At 43.8% G+C, this 27,734-nt stretch overlaps 1 protein-coding gene across 6 annotated transcripts in view; it reads left to right on the top strand.

Moving 5' to 3' along the window:
• The first annotated feature begins 5,504 nt into the window (after positions 1-5,504).
• The window catches only part of TM7SF3 (transmembrane 7 superfamily member 3), a 37,119-nt gene continuing 14,889 nt past the window's right edge, over positions 5,505-27,734 (top strand). For 2 of the 6 annotated variants that reach the window (XR_005227808.2, XM_037915254.2), the window contains exons 1-4: positions 20,853-20,904; positions 22,844-23,013; positions 25,825-25,979; positions 27,579-27,729. Coding sequence is in view for 4 of the 6 variants with exons in the window: in XM_037915254.2 (XP_037771182.1) it covers positions 20,888-20,904; positions 22,844-23,013; positions 25,825-25,979; positions 27,579-27,729 (493 nt within the window). In the remaining 2 variants the exon portion in view is untranslated. Of the gene's footprint in view, positions 5,878-20,852; positions 20,905-22,843; positions 23,014-25,240; positions 25,341-25,824; positions 25,980-27,578; positions 27,730-27,734 lie in introns of those variants that run through there. The other 4 variants (XR_006288031.1, XM_007062991.4, XM_027825447.3 and 1 more) reach the window with 3 other exon arrangements.

The raw sequence follows: 27,734 nt of genomic DNA on the forward strand, positions 1-27,734 counted from the left end.
AGTTTACTCCCTTCAAATATTTGTAGAGTGCTATCACAAATCCTCCTTCATTGTCACTCAAGCAACACAGCTTCAACATTTTCCCTCATAAATCAGTCACTCTGGCTCCATGACCATTTTCTTCTTTTCTGAACTCCCTTCAAACTATCAATATCTTTCTGGTAATGAGGTACACAGAACTGAACACAAATATTCAGCGCAAAACTACAATGACCTTGTTTGCTTCCACATTACCTTGTCTAACTTTTCTAATTTGCAGTCTGCCTTCACTAGCTACTATGTGCAAAAGCATATAGCAGAAAAAAGTGCTGTACCTTAAATGCAAAGCTATCATTCCCAACTGAGACCGAGGAGAAATGTTGTATCTACAAATAATATTGAATACCCAGCAGCCTCTGTGAGTAGAAAAATTTTTGGAATAACACTACATGTTCTAATGACCTGAGCAAAAGACTGGGCCCCAGAAATTCCTGATTTTGAACCTGCATGCTAACCCTTAGTCCCAGATCCTCAACAGTATTTAGGCATCTAACTTCCATTGATTTCAATGACAGTTAAGCATCTAACTACCTCCTAGGCCTCACTCCCTCTGTGGCTTTAGGCAAATAATTCTCGGCCTGATCCAGTGTCCATTGAAGTCAGTGGAAAGACTCCTGTTGACTTCAGTGGGCATTTGGTTAGACTCATAGGCCAGCATTTTTAAACTTTAAGCTGAGCCCCTCCTCTGAGTTACAATTTTTGGCCATGCCCCCCCCCGGCCCACACAAAAATAAACACATGCAAGGCTGGGTGCCCTGCTGAGGTGACTCGGCGGTGGGCGGTGGTCCTCTCACGTCAAACCCCACTGCGTGGGGCTGGTCCAAGTCCCGCAGCACAGGGCTGGTGTTCCACTCCCCCACCCTGAACGTTCCTGCACGCCCCCCTAGTTTCAAAACCTCTTCCACAAGCCCTGACCCAGCAAAGTAGTTAAGCACATGCTCTGCTTTAACCATGTGAGCATGCTTAACTGCTTTGCTGGATCCTGGAGTTAATCTCTCTCCCTAAATTTCCCCTTCTTTGAAATGGGGATGATAATGCCTAACTCACAGGGGGATTATGAGGATTAATTAAGTGGTGTGTCTTATTTATATATTATCTGACTTTAAATGAATTTGGTTTAAAGCAAGGATGATTGAAGTTAGGATTCCTGTCAAGACTTTTTATCATATTTGTATTATAGTTCATTTTTCAATAAAGAAAAAAATACATAAAATAAATGAGAAAAAGAAATTTGGGGTTCCACAATATAGAAAAATGTTGCATTTGTAATGTTTCAAAAGAATCTGTTAACCTGTTTTAATTTAAATTTTGATCTTTTTTAACACTGTTACAGTCTGATGAAAAATATCTGGATTCTAGATATCTTTTAAAAAATCTATTACTTTCTTGACAGTGAAATAAAGCAAATTGCTACTGACTTATGTGTGACTTAGGCCCAGCTCCTCAGAGGTACTGAAATCAATGGGAGTTTGGTGCCTAAAAAAGATGGCCTTGATCCTCCTTTCATTTACACCATTGTTAAATAGAAATGCTAATAATTTCCACATGCCATGAGCTTTGAATGGGAAAAAATAAGGAAACTATCAAAACAAAGTACTGATATTACAGAGTAGTTCTTTTAGTTAACGTACATAAGTACAGGTTAGATACACATTTCTCAGGGATGGCCTAGGTATACTTAATCCTGCCTCAGTGCAGGAAGCTGGACTAGAGGACCTCTTGAGGTTCCTTCCTGCCCTACACTTCTACGATTTTATCAGTTCTAAGAAAGGGCTGTCAAGGAAAAGCAAGCATACACTGATGGCTTTCTTATTTTAAGTCAGGTTAGCAGATAAAAGATACCAAAGTTGTGCAAATCAATTCATATTTGAACTTTAACTTTGTCTTGGCCATTCAGCAGTTGGCCATGCCAGATCCAATTGCCATTAAAAGTCAGTGGGACTTAAACACACTAAGGAGCAAATGTTGTCTGAGCACTGACAGACGTGGGCTAGTGGGTTTGAGTACTGGGCTATGAATAAGAAATTACTTAGGCTATGGCTACACTAGAGAGCTTACAGCAGCGCAGCTGTGCCACTGTAAGCTCTCTAGTGTAGCCACTCTAAGCCGACTGGAGAGAGCTCTCTCGTCGATTTAATTAATCAACCCCCAATGAGCAGCGGTACCTATGTCGGCAGTAGAAGCTCCCCCACTGACGTAGCGCTGTCCACACCAGTGCGTAGGTTGGCATAACTTATGTCGCTCAGGCGGGTGGCATAGTCACACCCCTGAGTGGGAGAAGTTATACCAAAATAAGTGGTAGTGTAGACATAGCCTTAGTACTCATGCCATCTCTGGCTTTGGGCAAACTACTTAACCTCTCTTGGGTCATTAACTTTAGACGTCAATGTTAACACTACCGCCTATGAGGATTAATTTATTTTCTGCAATGACCTTCAAAGAAGAAAAGTGCTGAACAATATTTTTAACCTTTTGTCTCCAGCACTGAAGCTGCAATGGGCTCCATGCAGGCAGACCCTGATGCACTTTTATGGACCCCATTGGGAGTAGCCATTGCAGAGCTCATTGCAGTATCAGCCCCTCTATATGTATTTTAAGTTAAATTTTGAGTTTGCAGCTTTAGAGGAGGTTTGAGGTTTTAGGAGTTATTTTCAGTCTTTGTTATGTTAGAATTAGATTAAGGTGCTGGGGAGGGGAGGGCTGATATCATTGTGACACTCTATACCTCGGGGGGAGCGACCTGTAACCCCCATATTCATCATTTGTATATAATTATGGTATTTCATAAAAAGCATGCCATGTGAGGTATCAGGGGAAAGGCTATGATCCACTGGAAGCCATGGTTCTATCTAAATATGTATATTATTAGTGCATATGAAGTTATGAAATTGTGTTGTATGGTTGTCACTAAAACATGCTGTGAGTTGGGGAAATGTCCAGATATTAGATCCCCAGAGATAAGGACAAGGGAGCTAACCAACACAAGGGCAGGTGTTGAACAACCATCAACAGCCATTGTCCAGCAAGGGAGCTACAATGCAATGACACACTTGCACAAGGCCACATCGGGGGAATTGCTCAACGTTGCCTGGTGACTCAGCAATGCCCATCAGACATGCCTGGACTTGTGTTTTCCAAGCACATGGACTAAGAGTATAAAACAGAACACGGTGGCCACATGCTTGGCCTTTTCTCCTCCCCTGCCCATGCTGCAAGCAGCAAGGACACTGAGAAGACTGAAAACTCCAACGGAGGAGACTGGTCCAGGTTTCAAGGGTGAAACCTGTGTACTATGAACTGCAATATCCAGTGGGGTGTGAAAAACTGCTTAATCTAGATGTTGTCCAGTCTAATAGGGTTGAGTTTAGACTGTGTGCTTATATTTTCTTTTCTTTTGGTAACCACTCTGACTTTTACTATCACTTATAATCACTTAAAATCTATTTTTTGTAATCAATACACTTGTTTTACTGTTTATCTTTACCAGTGAGTTTGCCTGAAGTGTTTGGTAAATCTGCTCAGGTTTATAAAGACTGGTGTATATCCACTTTCCATTGATGAAGTGGTGAACCAATTAATAAACTTGTATTGCTCATCTTGAGCAGTGCAATATGATATATTCCTGAGGTACAAGGCTGGGAGCTAGGGGGATTTGGCAAGTACCTTTCTCTGTGTGATTCATGAGTGGCTCTGGTGTGGGGGTTTTCAAACTGATCCGTTCAGCACTTGAGGTTAAAGGCAGTTTGATGCCTTTGTTAATATTTTAGAGATGTGAGTCTGGAGCACCCGCCATTAGTGCATAGTGGACACCTAGGTTTGGGGCTCCACATGTGGTTGTGTTGAGTGATAACAGCACCTGGAGGGGTTTGCTGCTTGTCACTAGCAAAGCATTGTGAGAGACAGCCCAGGCTGGAGAGTTAAGGGGGCACAGCAATCCCACAGTCCTGGGCTGCACCCTCGGGATCCTGTCAAAATCATGATGGATCCTTACCTTAGCATGTTAATATAGCAAAATTTGGCTAACACAGACAGTGTCATGGGCAGAGACAAATCATGATAAACAGCCATCCCTACTGACAAAGACTTCACTCCTCCAAACACTTTTATAGAACTTGTCTATACAAGAAAGTTGCACCCCTAAGGTATACATGTAAACTGTTATTATTAACACAGTGCAAACTTCTGTTATTTCAGTTTGAGTGTTTATTTTTTCTTTTGTTTAGCTTGATTTGAGTGGGAAACAGTTAAATTAAGCCAAAACAAGACACTCAAACTAAAATAAAAGTATCCATCCAGGGATTTGTATTGCTTTAGTTATAATAGTACTCCCAACCTCAAAACATTCAAATACAAATAATCATAAGCTTGGCTTAAAAATGACTAGAATTTAAAAATAATAAATGTGATCTTTTAACCCATCATCTGTTTCCTGATCCTTTAGTGTGTACTTGAGTCACATTTTCAGACTTTTCTCCACACCCATAAGGGCTAGAAACATTTCTGTTTCAGAGGAAGTCTGAGATCCCCACATAACAACATGCCTCTAGAATCTGGGGCTTTAAGAAAAACACAAAATATTTGAGACTTGCGGTAAAATGACAAAAGTTGGTGATACTGCTATGTCATTTCAAAACCGAGGTAGGTTACAAATTGGTGCAACTTTCCCATGCTGGCCACGCTTTAGATTGGAACCTTGTCACAGCAGCTGTTACTATGTGCCTACAGAGCCCAGCACAACAGAGCCCTGATCTCAACAGGCCTCTTGGCACCGGTGTAAGGCAGATAAATAATATCTGTGACAGCTAGACATTCCTGAGACAAAAAGAAAAGGAGGACTTGTGGCACCTTCGAGACTAACCAATTTATTTGAGCATGAGCTTTCGTGAGCTACAGCTCACTTCATCGGATGAAGTGAGCTGTAGCTCACGAAAGCTCATGCTCAAATAAATTGGTTAGTCTCGAAGGTGCCACAAGTCCTCCTTTTCTTTTTGCGAATACAGACTAACACGGCTGTTACTCTGATTCCTGAGACAGTGAGACATTCAGTGCCAACATTTACCTTAACACAGACCCTAATGATGAGACCTGAAAATCACTGACAATGAGTATCAGGGGGTAGCCGTGTTAGTCCCTATCCACAAAAACAACAAGGAGTCCGGTGGCACCTTAAAGACTAGCAGATTTATTTGGGCATAAGCTTTCGTGGGTAAAAAACCCACTTCTTCAGATGCACGGAGTGAAAATTACAGAAAATTACTGACAATGAGCTGCATAAACAATACAAAAGGGGAGCCCGTCCTCCATTAGTTCTGGATGATTAGTTTTTGTCCCTTGCAAAACTACTGTCCGACACTCTCGAGACCCGCCGGGTGCACTGTTCAGCAGGACTAGCCCCGGCACAGCTCCGGGGCGCCCACACTCTCCCGGGAACTTGGCATCCCCCGCTCTCTAGCCCCAGCTGTTGTTCCGCCCGCGAACCACCCAGAGCGAGCGAGGCGCTCGCCGCGGCCGCAAAGCAAAGGGCTGACGGCCGGAAGTAGGAGCCTTCGCTGAGCCTGCCGGTTAGAAATGGGGGCGAGCGGAGGCGAGGCCGGCTCGGGTTAGCGTCAGGGCGCATGGGGCTGGCCCGCGGGCTGCCATGAGGGGCAGAGTGAGAGCCGCCCGCGCCGCGGAGTGAGCGTCTCGCGAGCCGCCCTCTCGGGGAGCCCTTCGCTCGCCCCGCCTCGGGCTCGGCGGGGGATTTTCCAGGCGCAATGTGGCTCCCGCGCTTCTTCCCCAGCACCTTGCTGGTCTTGGGGCTCGCTTGCAGGCGTGAAGCCTTGGTCAGCGCCGGCGCGGGTAAGATACAAAGGGGGGTGGGAGGGAAGGAAAGAAAGGGTCGCCTCTGGCCTGGACTATCAGAATACCGCCCCCGGAGCAGAGGCACTCTCTGGCTTGAAATGGAAAGCTGGCTCCTCTTTCACGTCCGCTCTGTCAAAACAAGCGTGCATGTGTTTAAAAACAGAGCGCTGGCCGCTTGTTTGCCCTTCTTGGCTATTTCTGAGCCGTGTTTGCCAAAGGTATTTTCATCAGCAGGTGGACACCTCGGGATGGTTCGCCCCGCAAATAGCCGGGGATCATCTCTCAGGCTGCAAAGGTGATCCTGGATCACAGCTGCGAGAGGCTTCAATGAGCTGCAAATAAGGGGTGGCCTAGGATAGTTTGTCAAGATTCCTAATCATTTCTCTGTCCTGGGGTAGCCGTCTTGCTTCTTGGGATCTTTATTTATTTGCAGATAACGTTTGAACGGCTGTCAAAGTGCTTCGCACACTAGAATGCATTCTACACAGTGGGGAATTGGCATGAGTTGGGTTGGTTACCAAAATCAGGTGGTTTGCATAAGCTGCAAAGTGATCATGAGCACTATAGGCTTTAAAGGAGCATGTCATGTGTTTCCTGGGTCAGGGCTCTGTCATATGTTTCGGCAACAATGAGGCTTTTTTCCTGCCGTGAACAAGCATTTCACTGTCGAAGGGAGGATCTTAATAGCACTATGGCTAGCCTGTAAGCAACAGTAACGTACTTCTCCTGGAGGGCATGACTTCATTGAATCGTAAAGCAGAGCACTCTCAAAACTGGTTAAAACAAAAAATAAGAAATTGAACAACTACTGGTATGCCCCCCCTCCTTGAAATATGTGCAGTTTCATTCAAACTGTTGGATTGTGATGCACCATGAAGGTTGGACAGTGTGTGTTTGAATAATAGATGTGGAAAATAAAGGTCCATCAGGTGGAAGCAATCTGTTTTATGCAACGATACCGCCGAAATCTTTTAAAGTTCTAGTTGTAACAACATTTTCAGTATGAAGAGATGTATTTATTCACAGCACTATAGTTTGAGGCTGTATTAGCATTGCCATAATTTATCCTTCTTTTCCCTGGTTCATAAACTGAATGACAGTCTGGATACACTGGACTGAAACTTGCCATGCAAGATCTTAATGCAAAAAATGTTTTTTTGCATGGTTCCAAACTTCTGATAATATCGGTCTGTTCTAAGAATTGTAGAGCTTGATTTTAATCTCATTTTGCTGACAACTAGTGAACAGTGTGGCTTGTGTTTTAACTTGACATTTCTCTTTCAAAAGCACTAAGTTGTGCAAAAAAAGTGTTAAGCAACATACATGAATTCTAGTACTACATATATGGTTAATTCAAACATATGGACTATTCTGGATCAGTGTGTCACCATGTTGAGTCAATAGGCAGTAGAGGTTTAGAGAAACTGATTAGTCTAGTAGATCTGCGGTGTGTGTGTGGTTTTTTTTTTTTTTTTTTTTTAAAGCTTGCAAAGTGTTGATCATCTCTTTGTTAATGATCCAAGAAATAGCCATGACTATGAAGCAAACTGTTCTAAAAGCCTGGTTCTTGAATCTGATGATTCCAAAATAGTTCAGCAGTGCAACGTCATTATATTGACATAAGTTTGTAGTGTAGACCAAGCTTTAGTGCAGGGGCTAGCAAACTTTTTGGCCTGAGGGCCGCATCGGGTTTTGGAAATTGTATGGAGAGCTGGTTAGGGGAGGGGAGCGTGGCTTGGCCTCCTGCCCTCCGCCAGCCCGTCCAACCCCCCCTCATTCCCAACTGCCCTGCCGGGATCCCTGCCCCCATTCAACCCCCCTGTTCCCCACCCTCTGACCGCCCCGACCCCTATCCACACCCCTGACCCCCCCGCTCCCTGCCCCCTTACCGCGCTGCCTGGAGCGCTGGCGGTGCTACAGCCGCGCTGCCCAGCTGGAGCCAGCCACACCACTGCTCACCACAGAGCACTGGGTCAGGCCGGGCTCTGCAGCTGCGCTGCCCCAGGAGCTCGCAGCCCTGCCGCCCAGAGCATTGCGCTGGCGGTGCAGTGAGCTGAGGCTGCGGGGGAGGGGCCGGGGGTAGCCTCCTGGGCCAGGAGCTCAGGGGCTAGGCAGGAGGGTCCCACGGGCCGTAGTTTGCCCACCTCTGCCTTAGTGTCTCTGTGTAGACATAGACAACTTGATGGAGTGTTGGCCTTAACTCTGAATTTCCTTTTTAGCTGGTCTTTTACAGTGGCTAAGGCACTCTACTACAATCCTGAAGGTTATGAGTTTGAGTCATGTTCCATCTTGCACTGAAAGGCCACCTCCAGTTCACCCAGCTGCAAAATGGATACCTGGTCCATGGGGTTAGGGATAGTCAAAGGTAGTCTGATGTGACACTGGCCACATCTCTCTCCCTTGTGGACTGTTGGCTATGAAATTGACTTGCCTTCACCACATCAGTCCAATGGTTTGGGGGAACTTTGACTTTGATTCTTACAACTTTGCTTTCAATTTAATATTGTTTAGTAAAGCATAGAAAATATTTGGCAACAAGGTACTTCCAGCCCTTGTCATATGTAATAAGATTTTAGGCCAACATTTAAAAAAATTATATATTTGCTAATTTGGTACTCAACTTGAGACACATGGAGTCTCCTTTTCTCCCTCCCCTTGGAGATGCTGAGCTGAAGTCAGTTGGGGGGGTGCTTCTGAAAATCAGGCCCTGAATATCTCAAATTGGGCACCTAAAATTAGTGAGCACTTGTGAAAACCTGGGCTGAAGTGGATTGGATCCCTGTGTTTGTAAAATGCTGGCAATGACTTCCCTTCTCACCCTAAAGAGACCAGAGGAAGAAGTCTGTTTTCACACTTTTTATGGTTATGTGTTCTTGTTGGTTTCCGCAGTACATTTAAGTGGGGAAACAGCAAAAGTGATACTGAGCTAACGCACTTCCCCTTGAAGGATGCCTGGCTACTGTTGCAAGGCAGAACTACATTTATATAAAGCTGGTCAAAAAATTTAGGAAACGCTCTCAACCAGCTTTAGATAAAAAACACATTTAACACATCTATGACCAAACACTTTAATTTACATTTCAGGTTTACTTTAATAATCCACTTGGCTAGGAATATCCAGTGGTTGTTCATGTGCTTTGTATTAACAAAAAGAAAAGGAGTACTTGTGGCATGCATCCGATGAAGTGAGCTGTAGCTCACGAAAGCTTATGCTCAAATAAATTGGTTAGTCTCTAAGGTGCCACAAGTACTCCTTTTCTTTTTGTTAATACAGACTAACACGGCTGCTACTCTGATACCTTTGTATTAACAATATATCTTTTGAGTTTGGAGGAAGTGGCTGAGTTTTCTTTGCTAGCTCTCTAATTAACCCTTTCAAAAGTATATTGGCTTATGAAAGGAGTTAGGTGGGTCCGATCTGTGTCCTCGCTAATGCATTATAGGATGTGTTTGACTATCTAGTTTCTAATACTCCCCTTGTAATCTCTGCTGAAATTCTAATTCTGCACAGCAGTACGACTGGATGAACACCACCAGTTTGATGCAGGAGACTTTAGGCTATTCTATTTCATAGGGATTCTCTCTCTTTCCTCAAAGGGAAGAACACAGTTGTACTTGCCTGGCACATTATGGCATGGCACAGCACAACAACAGTCGTGTTTATGGTGCAGATAGGGTAATAGTGCCTTTGTAACAAAGTGAAAGCTTTGTGTAGTCTATGCTGCCCTCTAGTTTCAGGGAGCCAGTTAAGTTCCACCTATGCTAGGTCTCTTAACTGACTTGACTCCCTTTCCAGGGTCTGCTATAGTTGCAGTGTATTTGGGGACTTGTCAGTGGCCCTTCCTTATGCTGATAGTTCCTGCACATAAAATACCACCATATAAAAGGGCCCTCTAGACAGTCTTAAAGACTTGGAGTCCCTTTTGACATTTAAGAGTAAAAGGAGAAACTATAGAGGAGTGGTTGGGTCTCCCCTATCCTTTTATTTGCTGAGTCAATATGGTTCCGCTGTGAATGTGGTTCCTTGATTGAGAAACTTTGTATGGACTCATTGAGACAAACATAGAAACAACTCAAGGTAATTATTGCTTAGTGGGGAAAATTGGGCAATAGTGTGATGAGGGAAAGTTGAATGGCTTGGGGGAGTAGTCTGGTAGCCAAATACAAGTTTTTGGGAATACCTTGTTTTAGTGTACATAAAGTGTTGGTTTGTTGTTTTTTCTTGTGGATTCCAAATTGAAAAACCCTCAATTCTAAAAAAAAACTGCCTGATGACCCCTTGTCACTGCTTAGCACTTAATTCCACCCCATTCCTGATTCACAAGCGAGATGACAGTGATACCCCCTTTCACAGAATTTCAATTTTTTAATAAACTTCACACTAATTTTGTTATGAAACATAACATATGTACCCTTCTAGCTAATTTATCTCTGTATTAGTGTGTGTATTAGGATTATATCTTACTAGTATGCTCCCTCCTCTCCCAGAGACACAAGGCACTTTCTTGTTCTCTGAACTTGCTCACTTAAATTCTCACATACTCACTCCTGAGAAGCAGTTTTGAAATATTGGACAGTTTTAGACATTAACAGGTTAAAAACAAACACATGGTGCATGAAAACAGCTGACCATGTTCCAGCAATATGAAATGGTATGTCAAAGTCAGATTCAGGACTCACATAATTTGTCAGACCACTCTGTTTATTAGCAAAGCGCTTTGCCAATGCACCCAGATGTGAACCCCTCTCTGAGGCTAAAGATAACTTATTTATACAGCTAAGCCAAAGCCAATTTAACATAAGAGACAAAAGGAAGCAGAAACTGACAAATATACATACATATCTTATTTGCATACTAACGTTTACCAATCTCCTAGCTCAGTAGGAGCTCCAAGTTAATTAGTTTGAGGACCCATTGTCTCACACTCCTTAATGTTTCTCTTCCTGACAACTATATTTCAACAAACCCTTCAAGTAACATTTCTTTAATGAATTATAATTTCAATATAATTCATTCTACTTTCACAATCCCTCCTTTTGTTCAAGCTATGCAATGACCAACAATGACTGGGTTCCACATATGAATCGTTCTTTATCTCTTTGTTCATCAGTGATATTTAAAATCATCAAATTAGCACTCTGGTTTGGGGCAGTTATCTGTGTAGCATGCCTGACACAATTTTGGATACAACAGGAAAGTAACTGAAAACATACAAAAATTATTAGGATTCCAAACAGGAGAGTTAGGGCTCCCTGAAACAACCAGTTTCCTATGCCAGAGAAATTGAAAAGGTTACTTAGCCACTTCCATAAAGAACTTGGCTCTTCGTGGGGAAGATATGCGATTTTTTCTAAGTGGCTAGCACGATCTATTACCTCATTGATGTTGTCTGGTATATACACACAGCAGTCTTTTCCAATGAGCACACAAGTCCCTCCTTTTGCCGCCAGTACTATGTCCAATGCCTGACGGTTTTGGAGGGTCATCTGTCGGATTGCCCCTGTTTCTTTGGCCAGGGCTCTTAAACTTTCTCCGGTTTCATTTGCCATTATTTCAACTACTGCTTGTAACCTTAGGAGCCTTTTTGCATGGTGTATCACTCCCCCTAATGGTATGAAGGAACCGCCAGTGGCCTCTTCCCAGGTTAAGGGGCTTACGTTATTTACATACCATTGGGCATCTGTTAAGTCCCTTCTTTTTTGCCTGAAATTGCGGAGGCGTTCTCCAGGGAAGGTTCCTAGCACTCAGAATTGTGGGAAGAGTCAGGCGGGATAACAAATTCCTGACCAATTAGCTGGTAGTGCGGTATAAGCTCTGGTCCCACACACCCAGTGATGGCCTATTAAGGCCGGGAAGGGTTGGTTGCACCCATCTGTCATATAGGTGTTTGCAAAGGAGGAGTAGTATCCCGCAAAGGGTACAGAGTAATTCTCCTTATGAGGAGTGGTGTTATTTGCATGACATTGAAAGATTGTATTGTTTTCACTAAGGTTACTGTAAGGGGAACATGAGTGATTTCTCTGTTTGATCCCAGGTTGAGAAAAAAATTCATATCTCTATACCCGGCCCGCCACTTTTTAGTTTTGTTTGAATAATCCCATACACCATTGGCCACAATATGCTGAAGGCAACGGCTTTTCCCCAGATTCAGACCTCTCCCATTACACACCCAACACCAATGACCTTTTCCCTCCACCACACTTATCCATTGAGTTGCATTTAGTCCCACCGCTTCCCAAGTGTCATTGCTGATCCATATTTTGTTAAATGGACGAGGCCCTCCAGTGAGGTCTGGGGACTTGAGTGGGATAGCTAGGACAGGAACACCAGTTTGAGAGTGGGCTGGGATGTGGCTGCAGACCCAGCAATTAGAAATATTAAGGGTCTGAGCTATCCACACCTGCTGCTGGATAAAAGAATTGTCATCGTGGTCTCCCTAGACCGAAAGATACCAGCAGCCGAGGAACAGGCAGAGGCGCACATTGGAGGCAAGGCTCTTCTGGTTCTGACAGCCTCAACTGAGGGAACTGCAGTCATGGTTTTACGCTCACCAGGCAGTAGGCGCTAGGCTCGCTACTGTTTTTTTGTTTGTTTGTTTTGTTTTTGTTTTTGTTTTGTTTGTCGTCTGCTTCTGGCAACCCTTACGAGAGCGTAGATTGTAAGGTATTGCAGACTGTTCCTCTACATCTTCTTCTGGAGTCAAAACTGGCTCTGCGTTGTCCTGAGATGGTGATTGGTTCTCTGGGGATGGTGCCTTCTTACACTGTGAAGCATGTATCCACGCTGTGATGCCAGATAGTTTAACAGCTGTCTGTGTAGTAAGCAGTACCTGATGAGGACCCTTCCACTGGGGCTCCAAGGCGTGCTTTCAATGATGGCGCCGTACGTAGACCCAATCACCTGGCTCGAGGTTGTGGCAAGCATCAGAGTGGGTTCCGTGGGCCAGGCGACTGGAACCTGTGAATGGAAGTGACTTACAGCTTGCATTAGTCCCTTGCAATACTGAAGGAGCGCACTGTGAGTCAAGTTCAAATCTGGAACAGGAGTAATAGTAGTCATAGCTCGCATAGGGCGTCCCATAACAATTTCAAAGGGACTTAATTTATGCCTTTGGGATGGAGTGGATCTCATGTCCATAAGGGCTAATGGTAAGGCTACTGGCCAGCTTAATCCTGTAGAGTTACAAATTTTAGCAAGCTTATTCTTAAGTACACCATTTCGTCTTTCAACTGCACCTGCACTCTGTGGGTGGTAGGGCAGTGCAACAGGTGTTTGATATGCAATATACGGTCCAGGTGTTGAACAAGTTGTCCAGTAAAATGTGTACCCCGATCACTGGACAGAGTTGCAGGAATTCCCTTGGCAGGCATAATATGATTTAACAAACATTTGGCAACAGACAGCGAGTCAGCCTTGCGACAAGGAAAGGCTTCAATTCAACCAGAGAACATACCATAACAATATAAATTCATATCGTTGACACTTAGGCATTTGTACAAAATCAAGTTGCCAGTGCAAGAACGGTGCTTGAGGCAGGCCCCGGAACCCCTTGGCCACTTTTACAGGTTTACCAATATTATGGCTTTGGCAAATGGTACAGGCTGTACAGTGGCGGGCTGCAAAAGAGCTAAAATGGGGGGGCCCATTTTAGTTACAGCAGAGACCATCCTGTCTTAGTTACAGCAGAGACCATCCCCTCCTTTCCGACATGCGAAACATCGTGTAGCAGGGCGGCCAGAGACGGGTAGTGTGAAAAGGGGGCTACAAAGGCGCCAGTAGGCGAGCGCCAAAAGGAATCAGGATGTAGAGAGCAACCTTGGGCAACCCAGGATTCTTTCTCGGTTTCTGGGGCAGAGTCTTGGAGCAGGGTGAGGTCAGTGAGGGACCAGGAGGGTAAGAGGAGAGCGGAGAACAAGGGAATCAGACATTTCGACTAGGCGTGCTGCAGCAGCCACAGCACGCAGGCAGGGGGTAAGCCTTGGGCAACAAGGTCTAAAGTGGCAGAGAAATAAGCCACTGGGCGGTTCTTCTCTGTGCATCTGAGTGAGAACTCCAAGCGCACACCCAGATTGTTCGTGGCAGAAAAGGGTAAAAGGCTTAGAATAGTCAGGCAGCCCTAAGGCAGGCGCAGAAGACAAACCCTGTTTGAGGGAAACAAAGGCAGAATTGGCCTCAGGGGGCCACAGCATGGGGTCAGGCACAGAGAATTGAGTGAGTTCCTGGAGAGGTTTTGCAAGGGAGGCATATTGGGGAATCCACTGTCTGCAAAATCCAGCCATGCCTAAAAATTTCTGGACCTGGCTTGGGGAGCGGGGTCGGGGAAAGCTAAGGATAGCTTGGACGCGGGTGGGAGAAAGTGCACGGGAACCCTGGGAAAGGAGAAAGCCGAGGTATGTGATAGAAGCTTGACAGATTTCAGAGTAACAGCCGTGTTAGTCTGTATTCGCAAAAAGAAAAGGAATACTTGTGGCACCTTAGAGACTAACCAAGCGAGAAGCTTTGTGACCCTTATTTGCTAGGGCAGTAAGGAGCACTAAAGAGTCAGTTTTAGAGGCAGACAATGAAGGGGAACAGAGGAGTAGATCATCTACATATTGGACTAGTGTGGACCTGGATGGGAAAAGAAGGTCAGCAAGGTCTCGGGCTAATGCCTGGGAAAAATATGACGGGCTTTCAGTATACCGCTGGGGCAGTGTGGTCCATGTGTACTGTTGCCCCTTGTTAGAAAATGCAAACAGGAACTGGGAGTCAGGGTGAACCAGGACAGAAAAGAAAGAAGAGCACAAATCAACAACAGTAAAATGAGTTGCATCTGGTGGGATAGAAGCCAGAATCTTTGAGAGGCAAGTTTTGATTCTGTCCACCTATGATTTGCCTCTTCCCACCACTGCATGAAACAATCAACCTTTCCTTTTGCCAATTTAGTTTTAGGTTGGCCGAGTTTGTCTTTTAAGATGTCTACTTGGTCTTTGTCCCAAGATCCTAACAGTGGCCACTGAATTTTGGGATTCTCCTGAGTTAGCCTTTTGCATTCCCACACACATCTCACCCCCCCCCGCCCCCAAGGTCAGCCTTTTGAAGTCATCCCCCACCCATGTCATGAGGTTTTCTGTTCATTAAAACACAACAATGCTAGCAACAAGACAAAAACCACAGACAAACAACACAAAACATAGATCCATGGTATTCTGAGTTATTCTTCCGCTGGCGCCAGCTTTCTTGTAGAGTCTAAAAACAAAAGAAACAATTTCCACCACCCTGGTGGGGACAGATTATTGCTTCATAATAATACCACTTTCTTTTACAAATTTCCTTGCTAATTGCAGGAAAAGCAGAATAATTACCTCCAGGCTGTCCTTATTTTGTTCTATAGTCAGGCTAGTGAATTACCCCACTCACTGGTCATTTATGAAATTCATGGGTTGGTGTACCTCAGTTTCCCCTCTTGTGCAACAGACCATGTTTGCAATAGTTTCTCTGCTGTACCAAGCTATAAGTTTATTCTCAGGTAATAGCTGAGACACAGCTTCAGATTTTAGCACTATACACACACAAAATTCTCTTTTGCCTAACATCCCTTGCACTGTGATTACTCTTTTACACAACTGTTTACACTTCCGATTACACTTCCATCTTGTACAACTAGACGCAACCAGGAGCAGCCAAGTTAAGTTCCAATAGAAACCCCTTACATCCTTTAGTGATTTTGATTACATTACCCAATAGTCAAACAATTTTGATCAGATTCTCTCTCTACCTGCTGCCTGCAGCAGTCCCTTGTAGGTTTCAGAGTAACAGCCGTGTTAGTCTGTATTCGCAAAAAGAAAAGGAGTACTTGTGGCACCTTAGACTAACCAATTTATTTGAGCATAAGCTTTTGTGAGCTACAGATCACTTCATCGGATGGTTAGTCTCTAAGGTGCCACAAGTACTCCAGTCCCTTATAGATCATTTCTGTGGGAAAAGGGCCCATTTTCCCTCAGAATAGCTGTAAAGGCTTCTGGGGACAGAAACATAGTGCTGGTAGTAGCCACTCTACCTGACCCCCTTAGCCTAGACCATTTTTCCATAAATTTACAGGAGTCCGGACTCTTCCTAAAATTCATAAACTGAGCCGGCGTTCCTTTAGGGAACTGTCCCGACTTAGACGTCTGGTTACCCATACAGGAGGACTTCACACACCAATCACACAAGAAGGAAAGTTGCGTTCGTCAGAGCGATGCCCGGTGCAACGCACAAAAGGAGCCCACAGGCTACTGCCTCAATCGCCCTTGCTTTCACACCAAGGGTTTTACCCAAGGCGCGGTGTGGCTGCGATTGTGCAGATTTCACTCACTCAGACCATGGGGAGAGGAACCCTTTGGTCGGCCGATCCCCGGACGGAGATGGCGCCCAGACTCAAACACACCACAGGGAGGACGGATAGACACAGAGACAAGACAGTCCTCAGTCCGGACAAAACACAGAAATAATTACTTGACCAGATTCCTGATGTCAGATCCTGGGATCCCTACCAGAACAGAGTGGGAACCAACAGGTTCGATGGCGTAGATTTCACTGTGGTCATGCACCCTTCCGTTCTGGGTGAGGACCGCTCAGGCCAAATGCCCAGGTGCCGGCTTGCCACGGCCGTCCTAAGAACAGTCAGGAGTCACACGGCCCCAGTGAAGATGGTTGCCATCTTGGTGGAACCTCCAGATTGTCAAAGTCAGATTCAGGACTAACCTATAATTTGCCAGACCACTCTGTTTATTAGCAAAGCACTTTGCCAATGCACCCAGATGTGAACCCCTCTCTGAGGCTAAAGATAACTTATTTATACAGCTAAGCCAAAGCCAATTTAACATAAGAGACAAAAGGAAGCAGAAACTGACAAATGTACATACATATCTTATTTGCATACTAACGTTTACCAATCTCCTAGCTCAGTAGGAGCTCTAAGTTAATTAGTTTGAGGACCCATTGTCTCACACTCCTTAATGTTTCTCTTCCTGACAACTATATTTCAACAAACCCTTCAAGTAACATTTCTTTAATGAATTATAATTTCAATATAATTCATTCTACTTTCACAGGTATATGCAATGACATGTACTTTGAAACCATCTTCGTGAGGCAGAAATGCAAGAGATCCATGAAGAAATCAAATCAAGGATTGCTGCAGTTGCAAGGGACAGAGAAAGCATTAATAAGAAGCTAGAGCTGTGTATTGATCCCTTAAACCCCACTAAGCACCAAGAGGCAATAATAAACATGGTCAGTGGTAGAGTGTTACTGCTATCCATCAGTGTAGATGACATTTACAATTGGAATTCACCAAATGCAAGAATTTGAACGTAGCTGGTCCACAGGGTTCTGTAACACCGTACCAAGGATAGCAGAGCCACTGGCAGGGACAAAGCATGTACAGGTTTGTCCAACAAAGGCATTTGACACTTGCCTACAAGCAAGTTCACGAGAGGTTGACATGAAGAATATTTTGTCACATGAGTTGGTTCCTGTACCAATGTCAAATGATCTCGGACGCTGGTGACACGAGGCTTTCCAAGACTAAGTGTAAGCTAAAGAACCAGCTGCAGATAGAGGTGTCAACTAGACATACTTAACAAGACATCACCTGTAAAGTCATTGACCGTTCCACTTCTTTCAGTGGTATGCTGGCCAGCAAGTGATATTCAAGGACTTTGTGTCCAATTTCTGAGTCTGCACTGAACACAAGCTAGCTGCAGGTGATGTAATCTTGTCTTTGAAAAGTGCAAAGTCCTCATCACAAAGAGTGTCACAAGATCTAGCAGAGCTACGGAAGCAAGCAGGGTGCATCAGCTGAGTGCAAATACAGAGCTACTGCCACAGAAAGTTGTTTTGATGGGAACTGGAAACAAGAAACAGTTGATTAACATCATTTCTACAGAACTCCATTCAAGACAAGAATTTTGACCAAGAGAACCTATTAGAGCACAAGGTAGTCATTGCAGGTAGAGACACACCCCAGCTGAAGTAAAGAAGAAGGTGTGGTGATCAACAGGGAAGATATGGCCACTTGAGGAGTCGGACAACCTCCTAGTACAACAAATGATGATGCAAAAGAAAATCCAGTGGGAATATTAGTATTGTGTATTTGTTTTACTGATGTATTTTACTCTTGCATCATCACCTTGAACAGGGCCTAATTTCTTAAGTGATTATGGACTCTCTATCTTGAGAGAGAGCTGTAATAAACATTCATGCTGCTGCAGAGCAACACTAGAACATTGTGCCTGGACTGTTAGCTGTCCTTGTACCCTTGGGCAGTGATGCAGTACCATCCTATTTTGGCCTTGCCACTGTGTTGAAGATTCTGTGAGCTGGTGACTCCCTCTTTCTGCTGGCTGACATCAGTGCAGCAATACCTGATGGCTTTGAACTGGCAAACAAACTGTGCCACCATGTCAGAAGCATGGGAGAAATAACGTGCAGTGAAAATTGGTAAAGGTACCATGTCAACACCAAAGCTCGGCTCCCTACCACCACCAACTGAAGCGTTTTATAGAAGATGAGCACATCTTCAGGCACAAGTATGGGAAAAGTGCTTTGGAGTATTAGGTTAAGGTATTACTATAATTTAAACAAATATGTATTTTGAATGTTTTCACATTAAAAAGTGTTCACTAGATGAATTGAGGATTAAGGTTCGTACTGTACCCGCCACCTCCTGCCTCATATACTTGTATTATTCATATACATATTGTAGCAAATTGCCGGCACTACTTTGATGGGTCTCGCGCTTTCTCTTCTTGGGGAGGGTTCAGGACACTGTTTCTCACCCCTGAACTGGGGTATTAACTGCCCCACTAGTGTCCTAGAGGAGGGGAGTGGAGAGGGAGGGACCCGGGCCTGCCCTCTACTCCGGGTCCCAGCCCAGGGGCCCTAGGGATGGCGGTAAACCGCTTGAACTAGCAGTTCCTTCCCCTGGCCTACTTCCCTCTCCTGCCCTTCAGCTTGTGGGACTTCCTGCGTTTCCCCTGCACAAACCAGGTGTGCCTTTACCTAGGGTCTTGGTCTTCTTAGCCCACCACAGCACTTCTCCAAACTGCTCTCTGCTTCGACTCCTCCAAACTGCTCTCTAATCCAACATCAATCCACTCTGCTTCAACTCCTTCCCTTGTCTGATTGAAGCAGGGGGGTTTTATCAGGTGACTGGCTTCAGGTGCTTTAATTAATATATAGCAAACTTTCTTCCCTATACAGGGAATAAGGCTCCCTTCTAACACTCTCCTGCTGCCCTCTGGCCATGCTGTATCACAATATTAATGATATTGCAAATATTAATACATGAAATGCATGTATTAACAACTCTTGCGCCTTGTTTATTGTATGCCCCAAATAATGTGTGAACACCTGATGATGGGTGGGGTGGCAAGGCAGGGATGAAATGTCAATCAGTCCTTTTTCAGCCTTTTTGATTATGATGTCAGAGTTGTTTCTGAGGCTGTGGATGGCATTGTGTTCTGCACGGTTGAGGTTATGGGGCAAGTGATGCTGCTTTTCCACAATTTCAGACCATGCATATTGATTGTCTGGCTATGTAGACTCCCTCCTCAGGCCCTACGCTACCAGCACTCCCAGCTATCTTCGAGACACCACTGACTTCCTGAGGAAACTACAGTCCATCGGCGATCTTCCTGAAAACACCATCCTAGCCACTATGGATGTAGAAGCCCTCTACACCAACATTCCACACAAAGATGGTCTACAAGCCATCAGGAACAGTATCCCCAATAATGTCACGGCAAACCTGGTGGCTGACCTTTGTGACTTTGTCCTTACCCATAACTATTTCACATTTGGGGACAATGTATACCTTCAAATCAGCGGCACTGCTATGGATACCCGCATGGCCCCACAGTATGCCAATATTTTTATGGCTGACTTAGAACAACGCTTCCTCAGCTCTCGTCCCCTAATGCCCCTACTCTACGTGCGCTACATTGATGACATCTTCATCTGGACCCATGGAAAAGAAGCCCTTGAGGAATTCCACCCTGATTTCAACAATTTCCATCCCACCATCCACCTCAGCCTGGACCAGTTCACACAAGAGATCCACTTCCTGGACAATACTGTGCTAATAAGCGATGGTCACATAAACACCACCCAATACCAGAAAGCTACGGACCGCTATGCCTACCTACATGCCTCCAGCTTTCATCCAGACCACACCACACAATCCATTGTCTACAGCCACGCTCTACGATACAACCGCATTTGCTCCAACCCCTCAGACAGAGACAAACACCTACAAGATCTCTATCAAGCATTCTTACAACTACAATACCCACCTGCTGAAGTGAAGAAACAGATTGACAGAGCCAGAAGAGTATCCAGAAGTTACCTACTACAGGACAGGCCCAACAAAGAAAATAACGGAACGCCACTAGCCATCGCCTTCAGCCCCCAACTAAAACCTCTCCAACGCATCATCAAGGATCTACAACCTATCCTGAAGGACGAGCCATCGCTCTCACAAATCTTGGGAGACAGGCCAGTCCTTGCTTACAGACAGCCCCCCAACCTGAAGCAAATACTTACCAGCAACCACACAACAAAACCACTAACCCAGGAACCTATCCTTGCAATAAAGCCCGTTGCCAACTGTGCCCACATATCTATTCAGGGGACACCATCATAGGGCCTAATCACATCAGCCACACTATCAGAGGCTCGTTCACCTGCACATCTATCAATGTGATATATGCCAGCAATGCCCCTCTGCCATGTACATTGGCCAAACTGGACAGTCTCTACGTAAAAGAATAAATGGACACAAATCAGACGTCAAGAATTATAACATTCAAAAACCGGTTGGAGAACACTTCAATCTCTTTGGTCACTCTATTACAGACCTAAAAGTGGCAATTCTTCAACAAAAAAAACTTCAAAAACAGACTCCAACGAGAGACCGCTGAATTGGAATTAATTTGCAAACTGGATACAATTAACTTAGGCTTGAAGAAAGACTGGGAGTGGATGGGACATTACACAAGGTAAAACTATTTCCCCATGATTATTCCCCCACTGTTCCTCACACATTCTTGTCAACTGCTGGAAATGGCCCACCTTGATTATCACTACAAAAGGTCTGTCCCCACTCCCCCACCCCCGCCGCTCTCCTGCTGGTAATAGCTCACCTTACCTGATCACTCTCCTTACAGTATGTATGGTAACACTCATTGTTTCATGTTCTCTGTGTATAGAAATCTCCTCACTGTATTTTCCACTGCATGCGTCCGATGAAGTGAGCTGTAGCTCATGAAAGCTTATGCTCAGATAAATTTGTTAGTCTCTAAGGTGCCACAAGTACTCCTGTTGTTTTTGCAGATACAGACTAACACGGCTGCTACTCTGACCTGCTATGTGAATTTGGACAGATAACTTCACCTCTCTGTTTCCCTCCCACTTTTGTCTACTTAAACAGAAAGCTCTCAAGGACAGGGACTGTCTCTACTGTGTGTGTGATATCTAGCTCTAGCGCAGTGGGGCCTCAATCTCAGCTGAGCCCTCTAAGTGCTACTGTGATACCTATACTCGATACAGGGAAGGCTGCAGCAACACAGCGAAGTGGTGGTGCAGGCTATTTAGTGATCTGTGGGTGGAGGACTTCATTCCCCGGGCTGTCAATGATACTTTTCACCAGTACTAAGCTTCCCTGAACTTGTAAAAATTGTGTATTAAACTGCCCATGGCTTAAATGTGTATTTTTATGCCTTTGTACACCCTGACATGTAACTGAGAACTTGTTATGTAATGGTGAGGGACTCCTAAATAGGCTGTTTCTTTTCCATTCATCACTTGTTGACGCAACCAGTAATGCTGTACAAGCAGAACACGTGCCTGGGATGAAAAATAACTAGAGACTTTTCATAGGAAACTTTTAATAGGAAACCTCAGAGTAAGGAATCTTCCAACTTGATATAACTAAATGGGAGGGAAAGATGTCCTCTCTAGTCCCTCTATCTTGGATCTCCTAAACTCTTAATAAAGGATGCATTTCATTTCTAGGTGTTACCTTTGGCTGTTTACAGGCCTCTGTATAAACAAGTTGATCAGGTTTCGATGGACAGAGAGATCCTGGACACTGCAGAACAAACCCCTCAGTTAGCATCCTTCTGGGGAGTTTTGCATAGGCATGGAAACTAAACTGTCCCCTCAGCTTGCTTAATGAGAGCCAAGATGAATTCAACCCTTATTCCTAGCGCTTAATTTGTAAGGAAAGAGATGCCAGGACTCAAGCAATTTTTATATATTCAAATTAATGCACCAAGCCCAGAGATGCCAGGGCTATGAACTGCTAAGCCTAGAGGTGCCGGGGCTCAGCACTGGCAAGTCCTGGCATAAATTAAGCCCTGCTTGTTCCTGTAGTTTGGGGCTGAGGCAGTGAAAAGCTTTCACTGGCCATACTGGGTCTGTACTGTGGCTAAACAAGAGTTAATTTTCCCATAATCTTTTTTTCTTTTGTGTGAATTTAGTGCCTGTGAAAAATTCCTCTTTGATTCTAGATTTTGAAACTGCTCGATTCTAGAAGGCAGCTTTTTTGTTTGTTTCTTTGTTAAAAGCCAAAGACCAAGAATCCATTTTCTTTTCCTTTTGGAGTATGAAATAAGTTCACTTTCATTAATAGATCAGGCTACTGCTTTAATTGTGGAATTCTTTGCTATGTTCTGTATTTGTTTATAAATGATCTCTTTCTTAAATCTAAATGTCTGAAATGGTAAGTGCAGAGGCTGCACAGAGGGGAAGCCTAATATGCGAGAGATGACTCGAAAGTAGGCATGTTAAGTCTATCAAGTGGTGATTATGTGGCCTGCATATTAGTTCTGCAGAATCTGTAAAAACTTTTAATATGAAATCTTTTAGCACCCAGGAAGGTAACTATCAGAATGTGAACAGAGTAACTGTGGCTGTGTTGTCGTCTTGAATCTGCAGACAACCTGAAACAATGATTGCAAACTGTGACTATTTCATTGCTGATAAGGTGGAAGGGTCTGGAAGTTTGGCATGGAAGAAACTATGGAAGGGAGACATTCAAAGAAAAAGAAACAGAGATGGATGGCAAAAGAAGAGAAATAAGAACAGAAATAACAGGGATCCTAAAAGTGAGCTTGTTTGCCAGTGAATGATGCTGATTGTTTTGAAGCTAAGTTTTGAGTTATAACTCTGCCCTTGCTCTTTGTATAAACTTCTTGTTGACATAAATGGGAATTATCCCTATGGACTGAATCAAATATGGAGTACTAAATCTGTAATTCTGGCCCATGAACAATAATTAGAACTGGATTTCAGACCTCTCCACCGAATGTGTTTGAAACTGACTCTAAAAGAACTGCTGTTTGTGTGCTGACCTTATTTTTGCTGGATGAGCCATTCAGGTGTAAGTGATTTGGAGCCAGCTTGAGGCTACATAAAAAGACTGGCAAAATCATTTAACAAACACTAACTGTATATAAGGGCTTGTCTACACATGGGTTATTCTGAAATAACTCCCATGTGTATATGCTCTTATTGTGGATTAAGCTAAACTGGAAAAAAGCACTCTTGTTTCCAGAATAGGGGCTGGTCTATACTGAAAAGTTACATCAGCAGAGCTACCTCTCAAGGTTGTGAAAAATCCCCACCAGAGAGTAGTTAAACCAGTCTAACCCGCAGACCGTGCTAGGTCGACCGAGAATTCTCACATGGTCACACTGATTAATGTTCAGCTGGTGTGAAAAAACAGCTGAGTAGGCGTTATGAAGTACGGAGCAGTTTTGAGCAGTCCGCATATGGAGCAGTTAATTTAAGCACTGTGGTTTTTGTTTCTACCTATTAACTATGGTAAATAATAGTTATTTCAAAGTTGCAGCTCCTGAGGCTATGTCTCCACTACAGAGTTAAGTTGACACAAGTTACACTGACTATCATAAATGTGTTGTATGAAGTCAAAACTAAACCCTTAATGGGGCTATTGTTGCAATGAAGGGGACCATCTGAAAGCATACTATGGAGATGTTAGTCTCTAAGGTGCCACCAGGATTCCTTTCAGAGTAGCAGCTGTGTTAGTCTGTGTCCGCAAAAAGAAAAGGAATACTTGTGGCACCTTAGAGACTAACCAATTTATTTGAGCATAAGCTTTCGTGACGTACAGCTCACTGTAAGCTGGATGCATGCCACAAGTACTCCTTTTCTTTTTATGGATTCCTTGTTGTTTTTGCTGATAGACTAATGCGGCTCCCCCTCTGAAAGCTGCTTCCTAGAAGCCAGTGACCTAACATATAAATCTTGTGCTAGGATGAAGTTTGTTTCCTTTGATAGTTCTGAATTCCTGTGCATATAATCCAGGCTGGTTGTGGTTGCTGTTACTGCAATCCTCCCAAGTCTCATACCTTCAGGGGGGTTAACTTTACAGTGTCCTCTTGAGGGTTTAAAAGGGCACCTGACCACTGCATATTCTGTGAGGGTATTGGGGAAGGGAAGCAGCAGCACTGACTGTCCTCCAAGCAAATCCAATCCATCTAACAGAGGCATGGAATAATAGGCAACATCTGTCAGCATTTACTCTATGATAAGAGTTGTTCTGCTGAGGAAGTGGCTCTCCTATGTTTTTATGCTTGGTAAGTTCTCTGCTAGGTTGACTACTGGTTGGGGGCAGAGAGAACTTGGCATGAATTATGCCTCTTGGTTCAAAACTGAAGGCTTGTCTACACTTACAGCGCTGCAGCTGCACTGCTGTAGTGCTTAGTGAAGATGCTCCCTACCTCGAGGTGGTAGCTGTGTCAGCGGGAGAAGCCCTCCTGTCAACATAGCGCTGTCTACACTGGGGTTTAGGTCAGCATAACTACGTCACCCCTGAGCAACGTAGTTATACTGGCATAAGCTTGTAGTGTAGACTAGGGCTGAAAGAGACCTAACCATATATCTGAAAGAAGCTATTAAAAACAAAAACAGAAGACCTACTGATTACAAAAAATGAGCTTCTTTAACTCGGTGACAAATGGATTTTGAGGTGGTCTTATGTAGATTTGTTTTGTTTTCCCCCCCCCTCCCCCCAGCTACGGGCACTAATTAGGCTTTCTTGTAGAACCTGAATAACTAGTTAACATGTTAATTCTCATTATGTAGTAAGCTGGATCAGACAGTGTGGCTCCTCTTAAAGTAATGCAGAGGGTGTACCTCTCAATTTTGAGGATCATACTCCAGCAAGTCTGCATTATTTAAGAGAAACTGTCCTGGCTTCAGCCCCCAAACTTCTCTTTGGATGAATTAAGTTTTATTAGATCTCCTCACTTAGAGACTTATTGCGCCATCAATGCAGAATTCCAAGATCAACGTGCACCAAGGAAAAATGTTAACTGCTCTAAAATGGCTGCATGTGTCTTCATTAGGAAATCTTGGGTGAATTCTGGAAGTTTTGCCATTGAGTTCAGCGGGCTCTGGATTCCACCTGGTATGTCTAAAGACTATATTGTGAGACTAGTGTACTGACCAGTCAGTTAGGCCAGTAGACAAGGGCAAGAGGCATTCAGCATCATGTCAGCTAACTCAACTCATCATATTTATTCCACACTGAATGCTGTTTGCTGCTTTGCAATCAGTTCAGGCATGGCCAGCATTGTTGGCTAACTCAGTTCTGCACAACATAAGATTTTAGTGAAGACAGCCCCTTTGATGTACACTCCTTGTGGGTCCCAGGCTTAAACTCTCATTATGGCTTTCTTCTGGAGAAGCAGATCTTTTTATGGTGGTCTGTGGTGGTCTGATGTGAATTAATCTTTTTTTTTTTTTTTTTAGTACCAAATTCTGCTTTGTCTCCAGATAATTAATTTTGGACCCCGTAAATCTTTAAATTCATTACATCTATCTCCTTCCTCCCCTCCCTTTTAAAGATACCAACATAACTTTTTTGATCATTGGATATTTATTTAATACAGGTCTTCTTGAACTCTCTTTGGACAAGTTCAGAAATGTGCTACTTAACCAGACCATCCCAGTGGAAGCTGTAATAAGGAATATTGCAAGCAATGTGACTGTCATTATTTTTCAAGTACATTCCCACGAAAAAAATGTAACCATCTCCTTTGATAAGGTATGTATGAAGTTGGAATCTAAATGCTTCCATTGTGTTCACATTAACTAATGGTACTCCTCATTAGAAGAGGAAGATTAGAAAATCACTCAGTGGTAAGGATAAATTTGTGTTTGGAGGGGGAATGAAACTGCATGAACCACGCATATGTTTTTAATCTTTTAGTCTAGCTCCCAGACTTTAGAACTAAATCTTTTTCATGTCTACTCAACTTATTGTAGCTTATGTCTCACAAAAAACATGGAGCCATTCTGTATATTGGGATTCTGAATGAATGAGCAGTTGGCTGCAAACTGCTCTGAAGCTTTAATTGTGGTGCTGTCAGATGACCTTTGAAACATGCTGTAACATCTCATATTTGACCTAGGACTGACATCAATATACCAGTTCCCCACTCAGTGTTCTCCACTAGGATAAACACCTTTGGCTGTTGCAGTTCATATTTATAGGTGTGGATGTTATAGGGCCCTTCTTAAAATTTTGTGTGTTGCTTTTGTTTTATTCCCCTGGTTACCTCTTCTGGATTTATTTTTGTTAACTTCAGTGATGTGGGATGAGGGGGACAAATGCTCTTAAAAGCTCAGGTTTCAGAGTAGCAGCCGTATTAGTCTGTATTCGCAAAAAGAAAAGGAGGACTTGTGGCACCTTAGAGACTAACCAATTTATTTGAGCATAAGCTTTCGTGAGCTACAGCATGTGCATCCGATGAAGTGAGCTGTAGCTCACAAAAGCTTACGCTCAAATAAATTGGTTAGTCTCTAAGGTGCCACAAGTACTCCTTTTCTTAAAAGCTCAAATTCATTCTCTGTTTTTCTTCCACAAACATGACTCCCCACCTTGCCCCTCTAATGAAGCATAAACATTCTTGCTGCTGAACTCTAGCCTCAGTTCAGCAACACTAGCATTGGACAGTGTAATCTAAAGGTCAACTATTCTGTTGCAATGAGGATGTAACTGGTTTGTGGGACAAAATGTACCTTTTGCAGTATAATCTCTGTACTAGCAGGTAGCTTTCCTGTGACTAACCCCATTCTCCTAAGCAAAACTTTCATGGGCATTTCAGCAAGGACTCACTCACAGGGTATTTGAGACAAAATTGGGGAACTTGTGATTGGTGGAGGTGGTGGCTGTGCAAGTTTCTTCTCCCAACGCTTTAACCTATTCGCTTTTCTGGAATATTCAGTAGTACTAAACTGTGGCTGCAGAGGTAACTGCATAAAGCATTGCTTTTTGTGTAGGTCCTAAATAAAGCAATTAAAAAAAAAAAAAAAGCAACAGAATGATGATTGTAAAACCATCACAAATGCAACATAGGGACTTATTAGTCTGAGGCAATGTTCTCAGGCTTCTCACTCTAGTGTCCTATTTTGAGCCCAAACCAAACGGTATTGCCTCTTTAAAGGAATAAAGATAAAATAAAATGATAAAGCCTGTGGCTGGCTGACTTGTCTGGTGTCCACAATGATCTAATAGCTGGCAATGGGATTCACACCCCCAGATAATGCGTGCCTTCTGGAACAAGCTCTCTGTGTGTCTGTCACTCTGCAAAAACCTACTGCTGTGCTGAAGGTGTGCTTGGTTTTATCTGTTTGTTTTCAGAATTCCTCTGCAAATAGCTCAGAAACTGGAGTAGACAAAGGGTTAGTTTCCATTCTTCGGCCTCAGCAGAGTGTGTGTACATGGTACCTGCAGTCTCCGGATGCCAAGCAAGTGTTGAGCACAGCTGTTTCTTTCGCTTATTCTGAGAGAGGTAAA

This window comes from Chelonia mydas, chromosome 1 (assembly GCF_015237465.2).
Source record: "Chelonia mydas isolate rCheMyd1 chromosome 1, rCheMyd1.pri.v2, whole genome shotgun sequence".
Taxonomy (NCBI): Eukaryota; Metazoa; Chordata; order Testudines; family Cheloniidae; genus Chelonia; species Chelonia mydas.